Source organism: Ammospiza caudacuta, chromosome 1, assembly GCF_027887145.1.
Source record: "Ammospiza caudacuta isolate bAmmCau1 chromosome 1, bAmmCau1.pri, whole genome shotgun sequence".
NCBI lineage: Eukaryota > Metazoa > Chordata > Aves > Passeriformes > Passerellidae > Ammospiza > Ammospiza caudacuta.
Genome location: NC_080593.1, coordinates 101,814,854 through 101,836,485, shown reverse-complemented (window position 1 = coordinate 101,836,485; position 21,632 = coordinate 101,814,854). Strand labels below are relative to the sequence as shown.

Below are 21,632 nucleotides of genomic sequence, written 5' to 3'. Positions count from 1 at the left end.
TTTGTTAAGCTCTGCTCTGCTTGTTGATGCAAAGATTTGTAAACATTCTGTATAGCTGCTTAAGTAATTTTTTTTTAGAATGGGTAATCCTGTTGTGTTTGGGGAATATGTGGTTTTCCTAAAACACTGATTTCAAAAGCTCTTTAGACTATTATAGCTAAATAGCATTTTAATGAAGCATGTTTGTTATACTTACCAACAACAAAATGTAATGAGTAATAAGCAAGTTACTTCACTATGTTGTTATCATCCTTCCAACTGCATTGTACCAGCTCTGCTGCACTATAAACTCAGATTGGTATCAGACAAACATTTGGATATTACACCCTAATATAAATATTTATTCTTCTTTTTCCAAATGAAAAAGAAATTATTAAAGAAAATTATTGGTGAGCTTTCCATTTTAAATTTAGAGTTTTTATTTTATTTGAACAGAACACAGCAGGTATAGGCAGTATATGTGGGCAGGTTGCCTGTGGATGCAGCTGTTCAGGGTGGCACAAGGGCCCCAGTAAAGAGCAGCCAAGTTCTGCTCTTTCCTCTGCCAAGGCCTTTCTCCTATTGATGGGAAGATCATGCATTTGAGCTGTTCATATCATGTGAGCAACTGATCTCTACCTTCTAACAGCAAACTCGCTCAGCCTAGGTAATGTATACTTTTATACTGTAAGGATATATGTGTTACATTGTGTGTGTTTTGTACTCACCTTAAGAGTCAGTATGCATCAGCAGCAGTAGCAAACCTGACCTTCTGAGCCAATCCTATTTCTGCCCCTTCCTTTGCCAGAGCAGCTGAGCCCTGGGAGCAGTGGAGGAGGTGTAAATGATGAGATTTTGCTGCTTGAGAGTTGAGGAGTGTGGGCAAGGAGAGGAACTATCTCCTGAAACTAGAGATTGGAGAGCTTGAATCCAGTGACTGATGAAGGAGACATCTTAATTCTACTCCTGGTCATCCCAAAACTTGCTGAATGGCCTTGACAATGGATCTCGCTACACCTCCCTCTCCTCTTTCCTCCATGCTCTTCATGCACATCCACCTTCTGCAACCTCCATGTTCTTTTCTGTAGAGTCTAGTACTGCTGCAAAATTCAAATTTTCCTGTACATGGAGAAGCCTTGAGTCAGCTCCAGGAACCAGCTACTTAAAATTTTCCAATCTATTAAGCTGATCACATTAAGTAGTACGCTCACTTCAGATATGTGAGAAAGAAAAACTCCAAACAAAAGAAAAAATAATCGAAAGAGATACCTGCAGTAAATGAAATCGTCTCATTCAGAATGGATGGCATCATGATGTGTGTCTGGCAACAAAGACTATGTGTACTGTGGTGCAGCCCTGCTTTCTGTGGCCCACCACAGCTGTGCCTCTGCCTCTGTCCCCACAGAGCAGGAGGACTGCCATCCTGCAGCTCCATCCATGGTGAGAGGCTGAAGAGGAAAGGCTGCAGCATGTGCTCCTTCCCTCAGCACTCTCTCCCTCTTCATGAGCAAACTGCTGAAGGAAACGGGAGCTGGCTCATCTCTGAGGTCACTGAGAGGCTATGGAATTTAGAAGGCAGAAGTCTTTCTTCAAACCCAGCTCACCAAACCCTGCCTGACCTCACTGTCGAAATTATTAAATATTATTGTGCTAACTGGTGGTGCTGGGAAATCTTTTTGTAAGGTAGTGAAAGATTTGTGTTAGCACCCAACAGTAAAGGGTGGGCATTAAAGGCTTCCTCTGCCCATAAACAAGCATACACAACCATTCTGTAAGCAACAGCTATAATAATGCATTTGATATCCCATCATAATTGTAGTCTGCAAAAATGATTTAACTGCTAACTTTATCAGCATTTATACCCTGTTTTCTACTTCTGATGTTTCTTTCCACACTCCAGAACAGACGGAGGAAAGCCACCGCAGCTAAGTTTAGACTTTTCTGTCTGTTCTTACTGTGAAAACTCTCAGGGCCAGCTATTTTCTACTTTTTCTCCCACAAGCTGTTTTTATTTCCCAACTTAAGATCAGTAGTTTAAAGATAGCTCTGATGTAATTATGCCATCTGAGATCAACCTTCATATTCATCTGTTATGAAGCCATCAGTATTCCCTTCCTAGCTGTCAGTTATGTTGCTTGTCAACTTGTCATTCCAATTTTCCCTCACATTTCTTTGCACATTCATATGACTCAGAATAGTTTCCCATCCTTAAGCCACTTACTTACATATAACACCACTTCTGTTTCTCTTTAACTCAACTTTATGTGCTGCCACAGCTATATTTGATCATCACTGAGTAACTGCTTTGCTTGACTGTCATTTCTAATAATTATTTTGCTTACTTTGTCTTCCTGTACTCTTTTTTACATTAAGTGGTAAAACCTAATTTTATAGAGTTGGAGCTGATATTTTTCTTCTTGCATCTTTCTATTAGTCCTTTTTTTTTAGATAAAACAGTAAGTTTTAAATCCAGTTTGGGACATTCTATTGAGTTCCTAGCAAAATAAATAACAGGTTCTAAGTGGAACTCTGCAGCAGCAACAAAGCAGGGTGATACATAAAGGTTCACTGTTCTGCTTTAGGTGCCTATTTTACTCTCAGGTTACTCACATAAAGGCTTGGGGACTTTACCCTCATTTTTACCCACAAAATAATATTTTGCTATTAATTTCTTGCCATGATAGGCCAGTCATGCTTGGTAAGTGATCCTCTTAATTTGTCTTACTCTTCATAACAGTAATTGCTGGTATTTTTTTTTTCTGAACAGGAATTCTACCCACATTTTGCACACATTGCTGTGATTATGTGTGCTTTCCTCTGAAACATCCACCTTTAGATTTCCAGTTTGTATGACACTTTTGTTACACATACAAGACCACTTGCTGACATTTTCAAATGCTTTCCAAGTTTTAAGCCTCAGATTCTTGAAGCAAAGCAAACTCCTAAATGACTGGGTTTACCAGAATTTTTTCCCCCAAATCTAATTGCTCAATAACACGAGTTTGTATTTCTACATTGCCTTAATCCAGGACATATAATAATAGATATCATTTTACTCTCTGTGAAATATTACTAATTGTTGTGAATCCAGTTTTTAAGTTAAGGAAAACATGGTACAAAAAACTGTGTCGATTTCACAGAGTCAGGCATGTCTTCCTTGCCAAAAATAACATTTTTAAAAGGTTGTCAGGAATGGAACCTTTAACTCTGCTGAAAGCTGTTGCTGTTGGCATGATAACCCATGAGTGCCTGTAACAGAGCAGCTTCGAGTGCAGACATGACTGAAGCATGTAACACTGGGAGCCATTTTAAGCAGGCTCCTCACCCTCTATCCCATGCTGATACAAATATTCTTAAATGAGTACAGTTCATTATTTACTTTCTTTTTGGTAGGACTTTGCATTTTAAAAGCATCTTTTACTTGAAGAAGGTAGTCAAAAGGGAGAAAAGGAAAGTACTAACTGTAGTTTTTAAAATTCCAAGCAATGCCAGTTAAAGTAATTTTGCATGAGAATATCTCTACCAATGCTAATACACTTACACCGGACTTTCAGCAGAAATAAATTATGTGGTTTTATAAAGTCAAATTGAGAACAAAATTGGCCTACTGTGTCAAAAGTGAAAAACTAACCTTATTATAGATGCTTTTACTTCTTCTTCTGTGCTGTGGTTCAATTTAATTTAATCAAGGTATAATACTGAATCAAAATGTTAAAAAATATGTACCGGCATTGTCATAGTTGTGTGATCTTCCTCTGCACATCATTATGCAAATAGTAATGTTAAAATACAACTGTCTTTTCCACCTCGTGCACACCATCACCACAAACAGAATGTCTTTCCTTACTGTTCAGCTGTTAAGAGGAAGTCTCCAAGGTTAGCTGGTAGCTGAATCCTGATTCACGCCTCAGCTAACTGGAACCTGCAAACTTCCTGTGGTTCCCCTGAGTTCCAGCTTGCTTCCCATTATCTTGCTGTGTGACAGGAAATGTTCTGGTTACCATCAGCAGCAGATGCTTGTGCCCCCCTGACCTGGCCATGGTAGCTGCCAACCACTGCTGTGCACTGGGGACTGTCCCTTGGTGCGGCAACTTCACAACCCTCTGGATACTCTGGAAATGCAGCAGGGAGCTGCAGCTTCCCAGCACTAAGTGTCTTGCTTTCTGGATTTGTAATACCATTCAAAGGGGAATGGCTCACTAGGCAGTAGTATTGAATTTGTTATTAATTTCACCTAGATTAAGATAAAAAGAAAATTATTCATAAGAAAGGTTTCTATTAGACCTAGGTAAGGAAGCAAAAGGAAAGTGCTCACATACTGTTCATACTATTTCCATCTGATTTACCATACTAACCCAGATGTCAAGATTGCTGTGGTCCAAGATAATTTGTGTTCATGTTACATCACTGGAAAATCCCTCTTTTGATGTAGCATGTTAGCTTTTATGGCCAATTTTTGGTAACATTTGAAATCTTCCTGAAGAGATCCAGAGAGATTTGATCTTATTCAACAAATTTTGTTTTACTTTTAATGTGAGAGATACTCTGGCCATTTAAAAGAATTTAAACAAGTGTTGTTTCATTTCCCAGAAAATATGAAGCCTCTTCATTAGACTGGATGCCTTCCATCCTAATTGGCTGTCTATTTAATGACTGCTTGCCTTAACAAAGGCTGTATCTCGTCCTCTCATCCCTTTGCTAATTCTGGTGTTTCACTATGAAGTGTTTCTTCTATTGAACCTTCATTCTGTGTCAGTCTTTCTACTAGCTGAAAACACCAGATACAGTTGTCTACATGAGGTAAATGTATTTATCTCATTCCTGGGCACTGACTAAAACCAGACACCACAGTAAATGAAGATTCTGGGATGACAATCATCCATGTTTCCTGGATTTTTTTAAGTAAGTGATGATTTTGGACCCAGTTTCTAAATAAATCTAACCTGACCTAACTTGCTTTGAATCTAGGGAACGAGGTCAGGGGCTTGTTGTATTTAAAAATGAACAAATATTTGTGTATGTGTACATGTAGTAAAAAAAAAAAAAAAAGTTATTTGGGTTTGATTTTCTTTTTTTTTTTTTGCTTACTGACCAAACTAAAATGTCAGAAATAAAGCCTAATCTTGACTTGAAGTGTACAATTTTTGTGTCTTGTCAGAGAAAACAAACGTTTTAGGAGATAATGTGCCCTTGTGAAACATTTCCATATTTATATATTGTTCAAATGAAAATGACTGATGCTAATTATTTGTGAATCTGACAATTTTGCCCTGCTCCAACTATACCAATATTACTGGCTGAAGAAATAAACTAAATTTGAGCAGGTGAAAGATATTAATTCACTAGTTGAAATGTACTAGTTGAAAAGTCTCAACAAAACCATTACATTACTAAAATTACAAAATAATTTGGTTTTGACAGCTGAATCACTGACTGGAAACAATTGTTCTGAAAAAAAATTGCAGTTTTTATAAACATAGTCAGTGGTTTACAGTAAAAGACATTTCCCCAAATAGCTAAAAAAATTGACCTTTCAGATACACTGTTACAGACTAAAGAACTTAAAAGTCAGCTTTAATGTTTTTTATTAGGCACTGTCTCTCCAGCTGTTTGAATGAAGCAGTAACTGATGTTTCAAAGTACACGTCTCTAATTATGCTGAAAGATTAAAAAAATAAAAATCTTCCTCTTTTGCAATCTAAATACATGCATTACTACTATTTGTTTGGGGGGGGGGGTTGCCCTTTGTTTTTCTTACATGTGAGGATAGCATGAAAAATTTACTATCTCTGTCACTACAGCACTGAAACAGTCACAAACACATTTCGTTCCTTCTTCTATTCCACTAGCTATAACTTAGCCATGGTTTAGAAAATACTGAAATTTCAGCTTCCAAAGTGATTGCATATGATTGCAGGGGGAAAAAAAGGGTATTTGTACTCTAGACCTAGAGCCCAGAGTGAGGTTCCCTCTAGGAGAGGAATTGTGCAATACCAGTTCATCTTCAGAAATGAGAAAATATTAACCTCTTCCTTTCATTAACTTCTCATTTTTAAAAATGCTTAGCAAGTTTTCTCTTATTTATAAATGCCAACTAAATTTCTCCACTAATGTAAACAGGTAATGCTTAGATATCTAAATTTTCTTGACAATTTTCTTGCAAATTCTTCTTTTCAGCTCCAGATGTTATCTATTGAGATTTAGTTCTGTAGTATTTTTACAATATATATTTAAAACTAATATTGGCCAACTTGGACAAGAATGTAAAATCAGTTGGTGATTTTTCTTCCAAATTCTTCCACATTTTTGACCCTCTGTTGAATTGAAATAGAAAGCTTTTTTTATATTTGCTGTACTTGGGCAAAAATATATTTTTCAACATGTTAACTTTTCCTTACCCAGTATCACTACAATAATTGAATCCTAGCATTTAAAAGTATGGTGTATGTTCAAGTCCAAGTTTGTTGTAATTTACCTTAATCTGTTATTCTCTATCTATTATAATTCCTTATCACATTTAGGTACCACCATATCTACTCTTACTATAAGGCCTGTCAATGAAACTCATGCATTAGGGTGCTAAATGCTTGCATATTTTTTATGCAGGTAATGCAGAAAGAGTGAAAGAATCCCTCTGGCATGTGATAACTGCACCTCCATCAGTCCCTACTGAATGTAGTCTGCAGTTTGTAAAAATAAATGGATTAAATATCAAACTGTCAGGTTTATTTCACAAGCACATAACAGTTTCTTTATAATTCTGTGAAGAATTTGGACATCTCTGAACAAATTCCATTCACTGAGTGAACAGAAATTTTAAACGAGAACATAAAAACATGAAAACTTTAAATGAGATAGTGAAAAGCAAAAGTCTTCTTGAAAATGTCAAAACTAATTTTCTGTTAAAGCTGCAGTTACCAAAAATCTTCTAGAAAAGGTCTAACTCTGACTTGAATCTGGAGAATTTGAATATATCTGATGTCAGGGAATTTCATCCTTTCGCCTTTAATAGATGACTGGAAAACTGGATCATAGCTTTAAGGCACTGGAGGTGTTCTGATGACTTCAGTACTGTTTTGAACCTGAAATATAAACCAGTTAAATACAAATGTATTTGCTTTCACTGTCTATTGCCATGCTAATAATTTTTTTTCTCTTAAATCTACTGACTGCATTATTGTTATTTGGAATATAGCGCATTAATTATCCTCGCTTTGCTAATACTTGTCCACTATTGTAGCTATCTTCAGAACAGTCAGCAAATAACAAAGCTTGCAGATCAAACATTCCTTAAAAACAGGATGCTGTAACAGTCTTGTGCTCAGCGTTACAACAAATGAATGGTATTTAAAAGGTATTGGCAAATAAGCTGCATGCCCCAGTTTGTGAGGAGATACTGCAGGACACAAACTGGAAGAAAGTGCTGCTTGTAGTGAAGAGCTCCTTAAAAGGTGGAAGGTCAAGGGTGAAAGTACTGAGCCCTCGGGAGTCTCCATCTGCTGTGGTTCCATTATTTTGCACAGCCCTCTGACTACAGACCAGTCATCACTGCTCTATAGCTCCCTCATAGAGCTCAGTCACTCGGGATGCGTTTCCTACCACATGCCAGGCTCTATTCTGCTTCTTCTACTTCATAGCCTGGATCTTGTCCAGCACCCACCATGTCTCACTTTGAATCATTGGATAACCTGGCTTGGGAAGGACCTTAAAGACCATCTACTTCCACCCCCCTGTCAGGGACAGGGACATGTTTCCTCGAGCTGCTTGCTCAAAGCCCCAGCCAGCCTGGTCCTGACTACTTCCAGGGATGGGGAATCCACAGCTTCCCTGGGCATCCTGTATGGTCCTTCACCACCCTCACAATAAAGAATTTATCCCTAATATCTAATCTGAAAACTGAGAATAGATAATCTGAACCTATTTTCAGTTTGAATCCATTCCCCCTTGTTCTGTCACTACACACCCCTGTAAAAAATGTCTCTCCATCTTTCCTGTAGGCTCCCTTCAGGTACTAGAAGGCCACTATTAGGTCACCCCTAAGCCATCTCTTTCCAATACTGAACAATCTCAACTTTCTTAGTCTTTCCTCAGAGGAGTTTCTCAACCTGGCCGCGGATTCCTCCCCTGCCTGCACTGTCGGTCACGAACTTCACCCTCCCAAATCCTTCCCCGACAAGGAAGCAGGTCTCAAGGCTCATCTGACTGGGCTCATTAGTACCGTAAATCATTAACGAAGCAAACGCAGTACATCCCACAGCGCCGAGTGTTTGTTTATTGATCTGCATTACCACAGCGACCTCTGCAGCTTTTCGGACCCGCTATGGAATGCGACTGCGGCGCTGTGGGCACAGCAACCCCACAGAAGAATCCCAGAACCAGCTCGGCTGGAAAAGACCCCTAAGACCATCGAGACCGAACACCACCATGCCACCAGTGCCGCGTCCAGTCCTTCCTCAAACACCCCAGCGACGGTGTCTCCACCACCCCTCTGCGCAGCCCATTTCAGTATATAACCACCTTTCCTGAGGAGAAATTCCTCCTAATGTCCAACCTAAACCTCCCCTGGTGCAGCTTGAGGTTACGGCCTCTCGTCCTGTCACTTCGCGAGGGTACATGTCGCAATCAGGAGCGGCAGCAGAGTAATTTCCCACACAGCATCGCCCCGACCCCCAGTGGCCGACTCCGAATCGAATCGGGTCGGGTCGGGTCGGGTCGGGTCGGATCGGATCGGATCGGATCGGATCGGGGCGGGTCGGGTTCGGTCCGGTCCGGTCCGGTCCGGTGCGCTCCAGTCCGGTCCCTGCCCCGCGTTTCCCGGCGGTGGGAAGAATCGCGCATGCGCGGAGCAGCCCCCTACGCATGGGGCGGGCTGTGGCGGCTGCGCGCGCGGCGGCGTCGGCCCCGCCTCCTGCCCCGCCCCGCCCCGCCGCGTGAGGCGTGCGCGGTGCGCGCGCGTGGCGGCCGCGGCGGGATGTTCGTGGCGCGCAGCATCGCCGCGGATCACCGCGACCTCATCCACGATGTGTCCTTCGACTTCCACGGGCGCCGCATGGCCACCTGCTCCAGCGACCAGAGCGTCAAGGTGAGCGGGGAGCCGCCGGGCCTGGTGATGCGCCAGTGTCGCGGCCTACCGGGCTGCGGGCGGGCCGGGGCGCGGCCGAGGGCTCGGTGCGCGGCGGGTCCCGGTGCGGTGTCGGGCCGTGGGGCGGGAGGTTGTAGCGCACAGTGCCCGTTGTGTTTGTGTGCGCGCTAACGAGTGTAAGTAAACACGGGAACTCCGCTTCCGACCCGGGGCTGCGGCAGGGAACGCATTCCCGGCTGCTGTGCCTGCAGCCGTGCCGCTTGTGGAGTTCATTCAGCTGAAAATCTGTGTTTATTAAAGAATGCTTACGGAAAAAAAATACTGTTTCGTAATTTAGTGCCAATAATCTGTATTTATTGTGAGAAGGAGGTGAAGTGCCAGTAAGCAAAAATCCGGAGTGTTCCGTGTGTCCTGGCAGACTGGGGAAAGTGTGGAGTACAAGAAGTCTTCATTTTTACGTTCCTATAGAGGAATTAAAGTAGCATTTTACATTTACTTAAAGGAAAAGTTGATTGCTTTTTTTTGTGCATAGTGAGAAGATGGGCAAATATTTGGGAGTCACGTGGATAGATTTAAATCTAATTTGCAGAGAGCAGACATGTTTGTTATTAAATCCAGATAAATGGTTGAAAAAGTCACTTTTCTGTAGAAAGCTGTGTCACATGTATATCAGGCTTAAAAACCAAGAAGTAGCCTGTTCTCCCTGACCACAGACTAAAAAGCAAATAACCAACCACAATAAAATGCACCCCCCCACCCAGAAAATAAGCCAAAGCCTTTGCTTTGGACTGACTACTAAGAGTGTGCAGTTCTTAAAAAAGATACCATGAGGTGGGTTGAACACAGAAACTGTTCTCTAGCAGTGTAATGTTACTTTCCGGTCATAACTGAATCCTTTATGAGAATGTTCAGAATGTCCCTCCGACCAGAGGAACAACATGACCCAGGCTGTGTTGGAGAGCCAGAGTGGCAGATGTGAGGTGACTTTTAGTACAGCTTCAGAGTGAATGAGTGACTAACAGGAGTGAGTGTCAGGTAGTGTCTTTCATTTGGTTATGTTCATGACTTCCTACATAATTTTTCAGTAAGAAACTCGTAAATATAAAGATGTATGGGAAATCAAGAGAGGGGAAGGTTCAGTGACTTGCATGTGGTTAAAAATCAAGGCAGAAATCTCATAAAAAGAGCCAAGATCTGTTCCCCCACTACCTTTGTGTATATTTTACTCTCCTACTCTGCTTTTGGGATGAGTGCTGGGAGCTGCATTTGGGTTTTGCAGCCAGAGCTGAGCACGTGAGGATGCTGGGGGCTCTGGAATGAAACAGAACAGTGTGCTCTTGGAACAAAGTGAATGAACTTTTGAGAATTGTAATAATTTCTCTTCTATGTAATTTACTGTTTAAAAAGAGATAGAAGACATAAAATAGTGGGTTTTGCAGGCAGTGCCTCTTCTCCCTACTTGTAATAGGGATAGTTTCATGGTGGAGTAAAGTGCAATTTTGTACTGGACCCAATACAGTGTCCTGGATGAAAAGGTTTAGTGGGGATGTGTGTGTATGTTTTTGTTTGTTTTTATTTTATACATATGAATGGTTGTGTCTTTAAAGTACTAGTCAGTGAGGTTTATTTACAAATTGTATTTTGATTTCTTATTAGGTCTGGGACAAAAGTGAAAATGGAGATTGGCATTGCACTGCCAGCTGGAAGGTTTGTATTTGTAAAAATTACACAGACATAATCATAATTTCTCCTTTGTTTTTGGAGAACCATGCTTCATTTCTGCTGAATTTTCGAGCAGAAATGTTTTTGGTTTGATGTAGATTCTGTATGTCTTGTGTAAAATACTTTTTCTTTGCTTTTGTAAAGTATCTCTAATGCCTTTCACTTAAAGCAGATGCTAATATGCAGTCTGCTCTTGTTAGTACCTAGTTATGTTGGCAGATGAGTCTTAGTAAATATTATTAGTGACTGTGTTCAGGGAGTGGAAAACAGTACCTTAATTTTTAATATTTCCTTCTGTGTATAGTAAGACTTAAAAAAAAAAGCAGGAAGGGGGAAATTAAAAGGAAAATGTCTGGCTATTAAATGTTACAACATCTGACCTCTGCTTTTTGTTCTCCAAAACCTTTCTGAGAACTGTGTCATAGAGATGCTCTGCTTCATCTGGATAATTAGTGCATTCAGCTTCTGAATTGTTCTTAAACTTGTGTTTAATAGGACCACAATGCATTCATCCCTGTAAATGTCAGCGCAAGGGAGGCTTTTGAATTCCCCTTCTCTAAGACAGGAATGTTGACTAGGTATGAAAGAGGAGCTTCATATTAAAAAGAAGATTAATAATGCTTACAAGTGCTTTTGAAAAGTACAGGCAAGCCAGAAAGGAACATGGTAATGGTTGAAATTTGATGGAGAACAAAACTGTACTTTTTGCATCAAGGCAAAATCATAGTTTGGAACTTAAAGTAGTAATAAATGATGCCTTGAAATATGCTTGTAATAATTGCATTTCAACACTAAGCGCAACAGCTTTGCAGTTATGGTTAGAATAAGGAACTGCAACAGCTGATATGTAACTTTGTATAAAAGAACATAGGTTTCAGAGGAACAGTGTTACTAGTTCCTAGAATTCTCTTTTTCAGAAAGTCTTGAAAATATATGGTTCCTAAGGCAGTAAGTTTGCTTCTCTGCAGTGTTCTGATGTTTTCTTGCAGACACATAGTGGATCAGTGTGGCGTGTGACATGGGCCCATCCTGAATTTGGGCAGGTCCTGGCTTCCTGCTCCTTTGATAGAACAGCAGCTGTATGGGAAGAAATAGTGGGAGAGTCAAATGATAAACTCCGAGGCCAGAGTCACTGGGTGAGACTTCTTTTCTGTAGCTGTAAAGTTCTGATTTTGGCTATGTTTTGTTCATTTGTGGCAACATTCCAACACAAAGGAAGTATTTTTGAAGCATTTGAGGAAAACAGCTAACTGGTTGCATTCAGGCCAGTTTGTGTCACTATTATCAATGTTTCATAATGAGATGTTCCCTGGCAAACAACTGGCAGACATGAATTCCCATCTACAGTTGGGTTTTTCTCTGACAAGGGATAATTTGAAACAACACCGGCTGTTCTTGTTCATCTTTGAAACAATATAAAAGTTGGGGAGGAATTTTTTGGTGGAAGATGTAAGCAATCCTATGAAATGGTGTTGTCAGACTTTGATTAGCCTTCCTTAGGAAATAAATTTTTGATGGAAATTTCCTTGCAGGTCAAGAGGACCACTCTAGTAGACAGTAGAACATCTGTTACAGATGTGAAGTTTGCTCCCAAGCACATGGGTCTTATGTTAGCAACCTGTTCAGCAGATGGAGTTGTAAGGATCTATGAAGCTCCAGATGTGATGAATCTCAGCCAGTGGTCACTGCAGCATGAAATCTCATGTAAGCTCAGCTGCAGTTGTATTTCTTGGAATCCTTCAAGGTATGTTACTAAAACATTTGCTTTATGACTGTAACAGGAAGGGAAAAACCATTCAAAGCTGAACTGCTTTGATTTCTCTTTGTCCAGAAGCGCTTAATGGCTTTCCCTGTGGACACAGTGTTGTGTCCTGCTGATCCAGTTACTCTTTTATTCATTAGCAGTAGTCCATGCTGAAGGTTCAGCATACAGGAGTTCACTTTAATGCATGGGATAGGATAAAAGCTGATTTAAAAACTAAAATCCATGTACATTTAGCTTATGTGATTTATCTTCTGAAAACTGATAGAAATATCACTAAATCAATAATTAAAAGCGCTGCAAAGAATGCAGACTCTGCTATGAAACTGGTGGCAAATACTAGACTGCAGATGCAATTTCTGTTATGGAAAGTCAGTTCTCTCTGAGAACATCATCTTGAATTGCTGAATAATGTCTAATGATTTCACCTTAGTGAGTGTATAAGGTGGGCTTTCAAAACAACAGAGTGAGATAGTGGTTACTCTGAATAGCATTTAACTCCTCTTTCTTTGGGATTTTTTCCTTGCAGTATTTTGTGATGGTGTTCTGTTTTCTCTATAGATAATGTGTTTGAAATTTAACAAATGGCTTGGTGTACTTTCTATGGGAAATACTATATATTAATATTATATATACACATAGATATAATATGTAAATATAACAATACTTGTTTTCACCTTTTAGCTCTCGAGCACATTCTCCAATGATCGCTGTAGGAAGTGATGACAACAGTCCAAATATACTGGCTAAGGTTCAAATTTATGAATATAATGAAAATACCAGGTATGCTAAATAATAATAATAATATATAACATTTGTGGGATTATGAAGTTGTTTATGATATATGACCTTTTATTCCTATCATTAGATGTGGAGTAATAAATAAAAATATCTTAATTTTGTCTCTGATCCATTGGGTAGGAAAAGAGAGGGAGACCTCAGAATGGTAACTGATGTTAACAGAGATGATATTGATAATTTTATTCTCTGTCAGTGCAGAAGTGTCAGTGTTCTTACCAGCATTTTAAAGGGAGAGTTGTTGTTCTGTGTCTGTTAAATTGTGTGTTTAATTTTGCACAAGGAATTAACAGTTGAAATTTGACTTGCGCTGCACCAGGCACTGTTTTGTTCAAGGCCACCTTACAATGATTTTAAAGGTATTATTACAATGACAGAAAGTGCTGTGAGTTGCTCATGGTCTGTCAAAGTTCAGGTTGTACAGTCAAGAGTCCACAGAACCAGAAAGGGCTACTAAGTTTGTGCACCACCACTTCCAGTTAAATGATAGCAGAGATTGCTATCAAATTGTGTTTGACTGGGAGTGACCGATGTGGGAAAGGAGCCAGAGTGTTCTGTGGATTTTATGCCCAGCTTCAGGCAATGCTCTCCATGCATTAACAATAAAGTTACTGTAACGTACTAAGAAAATGGAATATGTGTTTATCATACAGCAGAGGAGGCAGACAGTAGTCTGCTTAAAAGCATGGAAAATTTAGTGAGTTACTGAGATGCAAATTCCCTTTAGAATTGTGAATGGAATATTTCTCTTCATTTCCCTTTTCCAATTGCAGACAAAAATGTCCTTTGTACTGCAATCCTTGCTTTGTTGTATGACTTACAATACTGTAGCATACTGTACTTAGTGGCCACTGTATCTGATAGATTCAATTTCTGAAGAAATTTGCTTGAAATTATTGCAGAAATTTATGTTTAAAGTTTTTTTTCCAAGTCTTATCATGTATTCTTAACCCTTTTCCCCGTTTCCACTATATCTGGTCTATATAATTTTAATCACTGGCAATTTTCATGGCATTAAAGGTTAATTTCTTGCCCTCTACAGGAAGTATGCAAAAGCAGAAGCTCTGATGACAGTCACAGATCCTGTACATGATATTGCATTTGCTCCAAATCTGGGAAGATCCTTCCACATCTTGGCTGTAGCAACCAAAGACGTACGAATTTTCACACTAAAACCTCTAAGGTGAGCTTAAGAGGAAGATGGTTTGATGTGATGCACACTATACAATCTTGTTCAAATTGTCTCTGCAAAGCAAAAGAAATAATGTGTGCAGGATTGTTTTTAGCAACCTGATTTTTAAGGTGACAAGATTGTGAGCAAGTCTATAATTTTGTCTGAATACCTAATCTAATAACAGTTGTTATTACAAAGATTTAGTAGTCTCTGACATCATGTTCAAGCCCAGACCTTTGAACAGTTGTGTGCAGAACTGTCACTTTTCTCTTAAACAGGAAAGAATTGACTTCATCAGGAGGATTAACAAAATTTGAAATTCATATTGTGGCACAGTTTGATAATCACAACTCCCAGGTGTGGCGAGTGAGCTGGAATATTACAGGCACAGTGCTTGCCTCCTCTGGTGATGATGGCTGTGTTAGGCTCTGGAAGGGTAAGGTCACCCACTTGAATCACATTAACTTTGTAGTCTAGTGAATATATTTGAGAAATTTTACTCAAAACATAATTTTGGAGTGAGTGTCCATTTTAGATTTGTGAAAGATAGATTTTTATTGTCTATGTTTCTGTTTATGTTTAAGAAAAACAGAATTCAGAAATAACTTTCTGCGTGAAATACTTGCATGATTTAGGCTGCTGTGAATAGTTGTTACTGTACCCTGAAATTGTTTCACCAGACTAGAGCTACATAAAGTTGTCATTTTAAAAAGTAAGGTGGATATTTTCCCTGACTTGGAAATTTTCCTCTAAACCTAGAAAATCTACATTCATTCACAATGTCCAGGCAAATGGCTTTTTTCTGTGTACATTTTAAAGAGAAAACAAACAAATAAATGCACCCCTCTGTCAACCAACCAAATAAAAAAAAAAAAAGAAAACCCAAACCAAAATTCCCACAACAACAACAATAAAAATCTACTGGCAGTTACCTTACACATTCTTATTTGTTCCTCAGTATTGTAACAGTGGAAACTGAGTTTTAAATTATGGACAGGCAGAGAATATCAGGCAGCTAAAGGGCCGGATCCTCAGCTGTTTGGAATTTATATATAGGTATTGAAGTTCAGGTGTGATTCACACCAGGTGTGGGGCAGTTGAAACATATTTGTAGAGAAACTGAGCTTCAGAAGAGAAACTAACAGTGTCTGTATATCTGTGTTTGCAGCTAATTACATGGACAACTGGAAGTGTACTGGTATACTGAAAGGTAATGGGAGTCCAGTGAATGGTAGTTCTCAGCAGGGAATTTTTAATGCCTCTCTAGGTTCAGCCAATACAAGTCTGCAGAATTCACTAAATGGATCATCTGCCAGCAGGTAGGTTAAGTAGTAGAGAGACTGATTTTCAGTAGTCTTTTCTCTGAATCTTTATTTCATTTAGCTCTCATATTTGTTTTACATGTTTTTAAAGTGCAGTGTCATTTATTGCATGAGTACTTCTATAAGCTCCTCTGGTTTTGCTCTGTGGTTCATCTGTTATGCAGGTGTTAAGAGGAAAATGAACAAAACAGTAAGTCATACTGAATCAGTCTGTATAAATAAGCAATATAAATAATTATTTTGGTTTTTAGTCCTTTCATATTATTAAAAACAACATTTCTGAAATAGTTTCAAAGGAGAAGCTTCATCCTACTGGTGTGTAACTGCCCTTTTGGTTTAGATATATGCTTAAAAGTGAAGCAAAAATGCCAGCAACAAATTCTGTCTTTTTTCTGGGATAATATAGCAGAAGGGAAAGAAGAAAAGTTACTTGATAACAGTTTCAACAATCAAATGTTGGTGTGATTTAGTTGTTTTTTCAGGTGTGTAGCATCAATTGAATAAAAGTTCTGTGGTTTTAAAATTTTCCTCATATGGCATTCATATTGCAAATAATATACCCAATCTCTGTTAGGTTTTTGTTCTGTAATAGTTGCTTTTTAGTGAGTAAATTTTACTGCCTCTTCTGAAAAAACATTTTCATTTGTGCACACTGAAATGTAGAAATATGCTGAGTCTTGCATGTATATGGTGCAGTGTGTACAATGAGCTTTACAGAATTATAAGTCCTATATAAGAATGAGATCTGGGCAGATTCCATAGCAGTGGTTTCCAAGTTTTGTGGCCACCTTTGTTTCAAGTGCCTTGGGATAGTTTCCTTTCTGTCCATGTGCGGTTACTCATGTGGGGTTTTTTCAGTTTGGAAGGCTTATTGGAAAAGTTGGCTTGTGGAGAGTAGCACCAGCCTATCCCCTCTTGCCCTTTCAGCAGTCAATCCTGAATGGCAGTTCACAATCCCTAGCCCTGTTGAACAGAGAACAGGTTTCACATTTTCCTCACAAGATAAATGCGGACACAAGAGGTGGTAATGGGCACGGTCCCAACAAGAAAGGGCAGCAAAATTATGTTAGTCATGATTCCAGATTCTACTTGCAGTGTAGCGAATGAAATGCAGCCCTGCCTTGGACATGGTATATCCAGAGCTATGTAGCTGCATTTGCTTGGGCTCCTGTGGGGAAATGCAGGCTGTCTTACAGCTCTTTGGCATAGGGTGTGGTTTTACAATCTCCTTATCTAAGACTCTGCTGCCACCAAGACTAACCATCTCCACCCCTCTCGTGGCTCTTCTCCTGTCCCTGAACTTGGTGCTAAGCCATTGTGCAGCTGAAACTTCTAGCATTATTTCTATTCCCTTCATTGCTCTGTATTGGAAGGTGTTTTGTTTTGGTTTTTAATAAATTATTCTTGCCTCTGATTTGTAAAACAATGTTATTTCCAGAATTAAGTCAGGGCCTGTGGAATTTTGGGACGTATGGTGTCTTGTCCTAGGATTGAGCCTTACATTAAAAGATACACACTTTACTACAGGCTTTCTTTTGTAGTGATACTGGCCTGAGTTGTGTAAGCACAGCTGCTAACTTCTGTGTTAGTGTTAACGTGCTGATAAAGATTCATGCATTGACATTTGACTAAATAGGTATCCTACACATTACTTGTCTCTGACTGTACATGCTGTGTTTCATGTCTATATGTTTAAACACTTAAGACAGCTATAGCACAGGCAGATCTGGGAAAGTTTATAAAAGCGCTATGGCCAAACTGAATTTGTACTCGAAATAAATTTCAGAACATGTGATGTAGATTGTTAGGAAATAAACCAGTAGGGCTGTATTATTATGTTGATGTAATTGTGTGTGTAGATTTATGATACAATTTCCATTCTCCATTTGTATTATGTCCTTTTTAACAGAAAGCAGAGCTGATACCAAGCTAACTGGAGTAACTTTGGTGTTTTGCTGCTTGTTGCATGCACAGGAATGGAAAACGAACTCCTTTTTCCCCTTCCCCAGCGCCGTTTGACCTCTCCCAAGACACCAGCAGCCTGCTAACTACTAAATACTGTTCAGAAAGCCTTTTTAAAACACGTTGTGTGCATTTTTTCTACTAGCCCGCACAGTTTGATACTGATGGAACGCCTGATAGAAAAATATTTGGAGAGGCATCTTGTTTGGAAAAAAACATAAACAATCCACCCAAACCCCAAAACTTCCATCAGAACATATTTTTGAAAGCTTGTAAAATTAAAAGATAGTTTGTGATTAAAAACAAGAATTTTTGTCCTTGATTGGGATGGGAGGAGGGAAACGACCATTACAGTAACTTCCATTAAAATTGTTTTGAGAACCAATTTGTTTTGCATTTCAGAGTGTTCAGCATTTGATAAGGATTCCCTAAACATTACAAGGTTGTAACTGCTTTGTAATATATATGCAACTGTTAGTTCTAAAGAAGTGAGAAATCTGTTTTGACAATTGTACAGATGATGGCTTTTAGTGGTTTGTTATTGCTTCGTTTATATTCTTTAGTATGACTTCAAATAAATGTTTTGTAAGTACTGTCATACTTCATCCTGAAAGAAGTACTTTCTCTGTTACATATTTGTACATTCCTGTGGTAAGAGTTATAATTACATGGAATACTTAAATTCTCTCAACGTAATATCCTTGAAAAATGCAAACACTTTAGCCATACAGAGATAGAAACCAAAATGCAGTTTGTTGTTAATTGTCCCATAACTTCGTTAATAAACTGATAGCTGTTCTTTGTTGTAAGTCCGCAGAATTGTAAACAAGACAGAAAACATAATATAGTTATACTAAAATGCACAAGTGTTACGGGTAAGTTCTAATAAAAGCAGCAGCAAAATGACATGGAGTGGCATAATTCTGAATCTTGCATTCACCAGAAATCTTGAATTTACACAAAATTGAGGATTTTGCAGAAATATGTAAATAGACACAAAGACTGTATTTCATTCAAAGCAGTTATTCTTTGTAAATGTATATCATTAATGTAAAAAGTGGTGTTTTTACGTCTTCTAGAAATGCTGTGAAGTTAATCTGAATTAGATGCATATGCAGCAAGTGTACTTTGATAATATTTAATGTATATTTTGTGTCACAAAGAAAACATTACTGAAAGCTGTTAACAAATCACAGAAATTCTGGGAGAATGAAAGCCTGTTAATAGCTGTACTACACCACCTTTTTGACTTCAAAGTAATCCATTCTTTTGTAAAAATGTATGCTAGGACTGTGACTATGGTATTTTCAATGAATTTTGATGGAGAAGACTATTATTTTGCTTTAAAGAAGAGTTTCCAGATTTGTCTTGTTTTGAATTACAAGCCTTGATTTCTGCTGTTATGTTTGATTGGTTTTGGCATGGATATACTAAAGCCTTTTTTTTTTCCAGCATGTCTTTTCTCCCCTTTGGTTCTCCTTGTATTTACTACCTTTCTCTTCTTTTCTTGTTTTGTTGTTTTTTTTTTTTTGTTCGTTTTTTTTTGTTTGTTTTTTTTTTTTGTTTTGGTGTTTTGTTCCTTTCTTAATTGTTTCAGGTATTTCTTTCCCCCTCTGGATTCCCCACGGGCTGGATCGAGATGGTCCAGTCATGCCCAGCTCCTTCCTCCTCCTCCTCTGATAGAGCAGTCTTGTGATGCTGACACTGCCAACCTCCAGTATCCTCTCCCTCGCAGACGATGTGTGTCTCGGCCTCTTAATCTTTTACCTGAGAATGAAGGGGTTTAATGTGTTACTTTGAATAAATTCTGAAGGGCCTTATTCTGGGTGTTTGTGAATGCTTCCATTTCTGGCTGCCTTTGTATTCCCTCTCTGGTACAAAAGACTTTTTTAAACATGTGGGAGCTTCATGCATGTTTTGTGAAACAAAAAACATTTAGAACATGTTATTTGTGTATCAAAGACCATTTTATTTTGTACCCATTGAATTTTGGGAACATACATAAACAGTATTAGCCATGCACTCTTTATGGAGTAGATGGTTTCAATTTGCTTGGGGTTTTTTTTTTTTTTTTAATCTTTTTTGAATCAGTTTAGTATGGTCTTTATTTTTTTTCATTTTGTATACTGCATTTATGTGTGATACACATTCTCAAAATTAGACATGCCTTCAAGACACTTGTGAGTGAAGAATGATGTTGGATCACCTTGTTAAAGAAACAAAACCATTCCTGCGTATACTGCAGCAAAATAACTTGAAGTGTTTGATTACTTAAGGTTTTTCCATCTTGCTATATAAATATTTAAATTTTATAATTGTGGTTGACTAATAAACTTATTCTGAAAGGTCTGTATTTCTATGTCTTTCCTTGTAATTATTTTTTAACAGGTTCCTGATGAAGGAGTTTTTCTGAATCAGGTGTCCACTCTCCTAGCTCTGCTCTGTGCCATTCTTGATGTGCAGCTGCATATTCCCAGTCTGTGCCACAAGGTGTGCTCTCACTTTTCCCATGGCTGTGCTGGAGGTCTGTGCAGGCTCCTAGAGCTGTTGGGTTTCACATTACCTCTCAGTTCTTTTCCAGTGACTGAATTCAATGAGGGCATTTTGAAGAAAGAGTGCTAGCTTGAAAAATGCCAAATGTCTTTTGTGCTGTCAGCACGGGAGGGTGCATCACTGCTGTGGATCAGTATGTTGGCACTGACTCAGACTGGTGCAAGGCAGGCAGGAAGACAATGCTGGGCAAAGAATGCTTGGTATTGCCCAGGAGTAGCATTACTGCACAGGATGGGACTGCTGAGGTTTTTGGGCAGATCCTGGGGGAAGGAAGGAAAGAGGAGGCCTTTGTGCTGCAGAAACCCAAAGTGTAATTGTATCTTTCAATGCGCTTCAAAATGGACTTACCCTGTTTCCTAGACCACTACTGTGAGGTAAGGGAGAGGACAACTTGTATTTTTCCAAAATGACATGTTCCTATGAACTTTACTTGTGTTCTGAAAACTTCCTTTGCTCAGATCCACCACATGTGTTTCTTTGTTTCTCTGAGGAATCAAGTTTTAATTTAAAAACCCATGAGGTACACTGGTATTAGAATGTGCTTGCTGAACATTTGTGGAGGGAGGCTGCTGATACTTTCCAGCCAACAGGAACAGAAGTGAACAGAAGGAAAAAAAAGTTTTGTAACTTTACTAGAAAAAGTTAACATGAAACCATGCCAACTTTTATGGTAAACATAAATGCTACATGATTAAAAGATAATACTTAAATGGAGGGTGGAAAGTAACTGTTCCTCTAAGGGAGAATGAATAACTGAAAAAATAAAAATCAACACTATTACACTGGAATATAGTCCTAAACCAGACCAAATTGTTTCTTGATATGGAAGCAACAAAACATATTTTTTAAGTGTTAAACCATTTGCAGCATTCATGTCTTAACCCTGGAAGAGGTCACTGATTACCAGTTAGAGTAATGACAATTTTTTGCAATTTCTAGTAGTGTGTTAATAGTTTATTCAGCATGGTCACGTTTTTTTCCTCTGTGATGAACATGTGTTATTATTAGATATCCTAATTCCAGTCACACTTCTTACTAATGGAAACATGCTGTAAGATTCAGTACAAACAAGTCATGTTAGAACACAGTGGCCAGTACTTTAACCTCAGCAAATGAGCTCAGGCTGGTTTTGGGGCCAATGCCTGCCTTGCCCCCTACCTGCTATTTTGTATTGACCTCTCTCCAAACCAGGAGCCTTTCATGCACATCCCTGACTTTCCACCTCTGCTTCCTCAAATTCATAGACTCTTCTTCCTTGACTCAAGCCTGTGAACTTCT

The 21,632-nt window shown here is 38.9% G+C and overlaps 1 protein-coding gene across 1 annotated transcript in view; it reads left to right on the top strand.

The window, feature by feature from the left end:
• Positions 1 to 8,909: 8,909 nt before the first annotated feature.
• Positions 8,910 to 21,632, top strand: part of CEP192 (centrosomal protein 192) — a 74,641-nt gene continuing 61,918 nt past the window's right edge. Inside the window, exons 1-10 of the mRNA XM_058805236.1 lie at positions 8,910 to 9,061; positions 10,718 to 10,768; positions 11,773 to 11,919; positions 12,316 to 12,527; positions 13,230 to 13,328; positions 14,386 to 14,526; positions 14,796 to 14,953; positions 15,686 to 15,836; positions 19,399 to 19,582; positions 20,190 to 20,291. Of these exons, the coding sequence (XP_058661219.1) occupies positions 8,951 to 9,061; positions 10,718 to 10,768; positions 11,773 to 11,919; positions 12,316 to 12,527; positions 13,230 to 13,328; positions 14,386 to 14,526; positions 14,796 to 14,953; positions 15,686 to 15,836; positions 19,399 to 19,582; positions 20,190 to 20,291 (1,356 nt within the window). The 5' untranslated portion in view covers positions 8,910 to 8,950. The remainder of the gene's footprint in view (positions 9,062 to 10,717; positions 10,769 to 11,772; positions 11,920 to 12,315; positions 12,528 to 13,229; positions 13,329 to 14,385; positions 14,527 to 14,795; positions 14,954 to 15,685; positions 15,837 to 19,398; positions 19,583 to 20,189; positions 20,292 to 21,632) is intronic.